The sequence below is a fragment of the Phytophthora infestans genome, genomic scaffold (genome assembly GCF_000142945.1).
Source record: "Phytophthora infestans T30-4 supercont1.18 genomic scaffold, whole genome shotgun sequence".
NCBI classification, from domain to species: domain Eukaryota; phylum Oomycota; class Peronosporomycetes; order Peronosporales; family Peronosporaceae; genus Phytophthora; species Phytophthora infestans.
This window is the reverse complement of record NW_003303741.1, coordinates 136,038-141,747: the sequence shown is the minus strand read 5'-3', so window position 1 is coordinate 141,747 and position 5,710 is coordinate 136,038. Positions and strand designations below refer to the sequence as shown.

Genomic DNA, 5,710 nt, shown 5'->3' with positions numbered 1-5,710 from the left:
CAGCACAGTGACGCCGGGCGTGCCCTCGCTCTCGTCATCTTTAGCGCTGGCACAGGCGCCAGCGCTAAAGAACTCGTACGCGGATTTTTAAATGATCGCAGCAAAACCACTGGCTATCAGACTCGGAATTATCTGAGAGTAACGGTACTCGATGGTAATTTATTTGGGAATATATTTCTCGTGGAAATTTTCACGAAACCTAATTTTTGAGAAAATATTGTTAGGGCGCCGAGCACCCTTATCGGTACTTTTTATGAAAAAAGTTAAGGGTGCACTAACAACTACGGCATTTAACTTCGCTTCGTTCATTCAAGATCTTTCGCCTTTGGCTTTAAGTGTTGTGATCGTGACCGATCTATTCCAGACAGTAGGTGAAATTCACGACCTGCGTCAAAGAAAACGAAGAATCCTCTCCCGAATCCGACGATTACCTGGAATGGAACTACAAAGTAACGATCTTCACGACGCCGTTAAAGATATGTCCAATCGGGTTGATGTTCTAGGTATCCGGATTACAAAGTCGACTCAAGTGCGCTCGTGTATATACCATCAATTGTCGAACGAAGGTAGAATGCTGCTGGATAAACTTGAGAGATACACGTGTACCCAACCATGCACTAACTCGTACCAGCATAACCTCAAGACTTTATCGCGAGTTGCGCTTACGGCTAACACAAATATCATTGTACCAAACAATGAAGTATCAAGAACGCACAGGATCAAGTGTTGTTTTCGGGGCAAAGTTGCAGCTGAACCGAATTTATCGAAGCCACGTTTGCTTTCATCTCCGAAAATTGACGATATCTCGTCTAAGTCGAAAACAGTCGGCGGTGGATACTTCAATTGTGCTGCAAGAATCACTCGAGGTGTTGTTTACTTCGGAATGTCTTGTGCTGTCCGAGTACATGGAGGTTATCGTCCCAACGGTCTACGGCATTTTTGTGCTGGTCATGGTTCGCCTTCCGAGCGCCAAATACCACACAGAATTGGCAGGGAAGAAGTTTTTCCGTACTAAAAGCGTCCTAAACGTCCTAACTTGTCCTAATACCTACTGTCATAAATTACGGTATTGGCACAAAACTTCGGCATGGGTTATAGGATCGGTAGGACAGTTAGGACAGTTAGGACAGTTAGGACAAATACGAAAGTTGTAAGGCTACACTACCCATGCCAACGAGAGATATCTTATGGCTTACAGAATGCAGAATGCTACTCAAACGCCATGTATTCCCCGGGGACTTCAACGTCCACAGACCGCGCATGAGCAGGAGCGCTCTGTCGACCATGCTTGATGTCGTCCAGCAATTTTATGTAGGAATGTGCCTCTGCCTTTGCAGCTTCAATGAAGACGAGAATACTTGGATGTGGCGCACCAATGCGAGCAGCAAAATCGCGATTGTACTTCTCCAGCGGGTTATTAGTCCGATTTATCATGCTCACATTGTTGCGCCGCATCTGGCTCACGTTCCACAGCGACGTGTCGAACCTCTTTGTCCACGTTCGCACAAAATACTTCCAGAAAGCGTTCCATTTAGTCTTTTTTTTCGAATTGACGAGTACGTAGAGTAGTGGCACGTATACGTCGACACTAGGATCGTAGACCATAGCAATCAGGCACTGCGAGAAACCTTTTGGTACCACCGAAAAGGTACCATCAATAAAAAGGGTCAGCTGAGGGTACCGTAGAATCCGCAGTAAGTCCGGATGCCCCAAAGCAGAGCATACGCTGTATGCCGGCGGTGGTGAGGCGAGCCATGCTGAATTGTAGGAACGGGCGCGGGTCTGAGTCGCTAATGCTTCGCACCGGTGCAGCCTCGATGGCACGGAAAATGTCGCCACCGGTGGCACCTTGGCGTACGTTTTTGATGATCGTAACACCACTCGGACGCGCAATACCGTAGATAGTTGACGGGTGATGCTTGGTACGGAAACTATCAAAGACGCGCTGCCACAGAACACCAGGTGCAACAGCGAAGTCTTTAATGGCGCGATCTTGCAGCTCCAAAGACATGTCGTGGCGTACGTCTGCGACTTCTTCTAAAATTTCTTGGTCGCAGCGGTGAATATTTTTTTCGATGATAGTGCCCCCCTTCTTGACTACAAGACGTGCTGGACACCCAGTCCGGAACTTCACGCAGCTGAAATAGGTTTTTCCTGTCTCCGGGACGGTGCGCTTCTTGCAGAAGCGGTAGTTCTTGTGCTCCATGGACAAAGTTGTCAAGTGACAATAAAAATTAAAACAGCTATGTGTTTCTGCATGATTGGTTCCCGTTAACTTTTAAAAACCTCAATCCCAAGTTTGACTCAAAATAGGTTTTATGATATGTCCTAAATTTCCGACTAAAATACCGGTTTTTAATTTTGGACAGTATTAGGATTGCAATATTTTTCCGGATTTAGAACCTTTTTAGGATACATTTTGCAATCTATGCCAGTAATTTACGACGTATTTTAGGATTTTGTAGGACAGTTAGGACAGGATTAGTACAGAAAATTCGACACCATTGGCAGGAGTGAGTGGAGCCAACGTCACAGGTGTCGTTTCTCGAATATTTGGGTACGCGTTGATGGAGTTTGGGTCCTTCATCCTTCTCGCAGTGCTCAAAAAGAGATCGTGTGGAATCAATGCACTCTACCAACTGGCTTTTGTATTGGAAACACAAACACTGTTTGTTCAATCGACACTCATGATGTGGATACTGCTGACCTTCACATACCGGGTGGTGCATTTCGGTACGTATTTGGAATCTGTTTTTCTTAGTTGTTGAGATTTTAATATTTGTTCTGAATAGGTTGTGACTTCTCGTTTCAGTTTGGGTGGGTATAAAAGAGATGATGGATTTTAACATTGTAAAGCGTTTTTCTAACCAAAGCTCTAATTTGTAAATAAGTTGCTATTCTTGCACGTTATCTAAAAATCCTCTTTAAAATAGCATTTCTTTTTCGTTCGACTAACAACATTCTAAATTGGGTACACAACAGGAAGTTCCCCCATAAATGAGCTACACATGAAGAAGTCGGTTGAATCAACATCAGCCTCGCCTGCATCGACAAGAAGGAAGCGACTATGTGTCTTCCTCCGATCCAAATTCACAAAGCTGTCAATGCGTGGCTTACGCTACATGTCGAGCATTTCGGTGGCAAATATTCAGTTGAGAGGATGTTGGCGCTCGAAGAGTACACCAAGAAAACACCATTCGCTCGAGTCATACTCGTAATTATTGGCGTCCCACTCCTTGTGATCGCTCTGGTTTCGTGTCAAGAAAGTGTTCCACTTCAAGATCCTGCTGCTGGTTGGGAAGCAAACTACGGATTTTGGGCTCGTGTCGGGTTGGTGGGCGTTGGAATAGGCAATGCAGCTTCAATTCAGATCGGATTTTGGGTCGATGTTCCCTCATTCACGCTGCATCAGATATTGGTGTCTTGCGTGCTAATGGCAGCCGGGTACATTGCTGCTGGAATGATATTCGCACGAATTGGGATATTTCCGGTTCCCTTTTTCATGTTTAGCGTTTCTATCGTCACGACAGTTGTCATTTTGGCATACATGCGACATGTAGTGGGCGCCCAAGGCTTTCGGCAGATGATGGCTCGACGAGAGCAGCTTCACCGGCTTCGAAACGTTGGAACAGTACAGGCTATCATGTTCGTTTCGTATCCAGCGTACCAAATTCTTTTCAATGCAACAAGCCACACTTCGTACGAGATCCCGGTACTCATGATTCTCCCGATCGCCCGACTCGTGTTAAAGCTGGTGCGATTGTGCAGAAGGATGACATGATACCGGTTCAAGTTGTGTTTACGATCGATTTTTTCGATGCCTTTTTTTTCGCTTCGTTTATTCAAGCCCTTTCTCCTTTGACGCTAACTGCAGTAGTGGTGACCGATCTTTTTTTAAACAGCAAGCGAGGTCTACGACCTCCGTCAACGAGCTGGGGGAATTCTATCGCGGATCCGTCAGCTGCGCACTGTGGAACTGAGTAAAACTGCTACTCTTCATGAAGCTGTTAAAGAAATGTGCAACAAAGTTGACGTTCTTGGGTTGCAAATTTCTACGGCAATCCAAGTTCGCTCTTGTATGTATCATCAATTGTCAGAGAAAGGCCGAGCGTTAGTGGATAAATTTGAGAAGTGTCTGTGCACGAGATCATGTGGCGACTTATACCAGTCCAACCTAAAGACGTTATCTAGAGCTGCAATTGTCGCTCCGAGCCCCAAAGTAAGCGCAGATTGTTGTCTTGGCAGTAAAGCTGCGGGAGATCCTGCCTTGACGAGTTCTCCTTTATTCTCGTCTACAAGAACTGGCGACAAATGGTCTGCGGTACAGCAGAAAACCCTCCAGTCGTGTCCGTAAGCAATCGGCGGTGGATACTTCAATGGTGTTGCAAGAATCGCTCGAGGTGTTGTTTACTTCCGAATGTCTTGTGCTGTCCGAGTATATGGAGGTCATCGTCCCAATGGTCTACGGCATATTTGTGCTGGTCATGGCTCGCCTTCCGAGCGCCAAATACCACACAGAATTGGCGGGGGTGAGTGGAGCCAACGCCACAGATGTCGTTTCTCGAATATTTGGGTACGCGTTGATTGAGTTTGGGTCCTTTATCCTTCTCGCAGTGCTCAAAAAGAGATCGTTGCACTCTACCAACTGGCGTTTGTATTGGAAACACAAACACTGTTTATCCAATCGATACTCATGATGTGGATACTGCTGACCTTGACATACCGGGTGGTGCATTTCGGTACGTACTTGGAATCTGTTTTTTTTAGTTGTAGAGATATTAAAATTTGTTTTGAACAGGTTGTGACTTCTCGTTTCAGTTCGAATGGGTAAATTAAGAGCTAAGGTTAAACTCAACCCTGAGACCTTTCATCACCGACAGATTAGAGGATAAGGGTCCCAAAATGCTCAGAATTAGAGTTTCAATGTCTAAACATTTTAGGGTGATCTATGAATACTTCCACAGTCATTTGACAACTCGATGTATGCTTTGTGTCTTTGATCCACTCAACACGACTGACGATAATGCCGACGGCAGCCCACCCTACAAACGCGATGCATGACGTCATAAAGACGCGGATTTCCAGGTTTATCAACGCGTGGTTTGCCTTACAACCTCCACATTTCGGAGGGAAATACTCGATTGAACGAATGCTGGCGTTTGAGGAATACACTCGGAACACATCAGTCGACCGCGTTCTACTTGTTGTCATTGGTGCTCCTCTAGTAATAATCGCTCTATTGCTCGGCCAAGAAAGTATCCCGCTTCAAGATCCAGCTGAAGGGTGGAAAAATAACGTTGGATTCTGGATTCGAGCAGGATTACTCGGGGCTGGAGTAGGTTACGCTGCCGCAATCCAGATCGGCTTTTGGCTGGATGCCCCTCCGTTTTCTCTAAAGCAGATAACTTGCTATTGTGCTTTCATGAGTGTAATTTACGTCGTTGTTGGTATGGTGACGGCGGAATTATGGGTATTTCCGATCCCGTTCTTCATGTTTACTCTGACCACCATAACGACATGTTTTCTTTTGATATACTTCAGAATTATTGTGGGATCTCGTGGATTTCAGCAGATATCGTTGCAACGTGATAATCTTCGTCGGTTGCGCAGGATTGGATCACTGCAAAGCTTCATGTACGTGGCATACCCGGCTTATCAGGTGCTTTTCAGTAAGGCAAACTATACAATGTACGAGATACCCGTTCTCCTG

At 45.6% G+C, this 5,710-nt stretch overlaps 1 protein-coding gene across 1 annotated transcript; it reads left to right on the top strand.

Moving 5' to 3' along the window:
• Positions 1-5,149: 5,149 nt before the first annotated feature.
• PITG_10236 (uncharacterized protein) lies at positions 5,150-5,589 on the top strand (the record flags this gene model as incomplete). Its single annotated transcript, XM_002902026.1, has 2 exons — positions 5,150-5,519; positions 5,570-5,589. 2 exons carry the CDS (start codon positions 5,150-5,152, stop codon positions 5,587-5,589), a joined length of 390 nt encoding a protein of 129 aa, XP_002902072.1.
• Between the last annotated feature and the right edge of the window lie 121 nt (positions 5,590-5,710).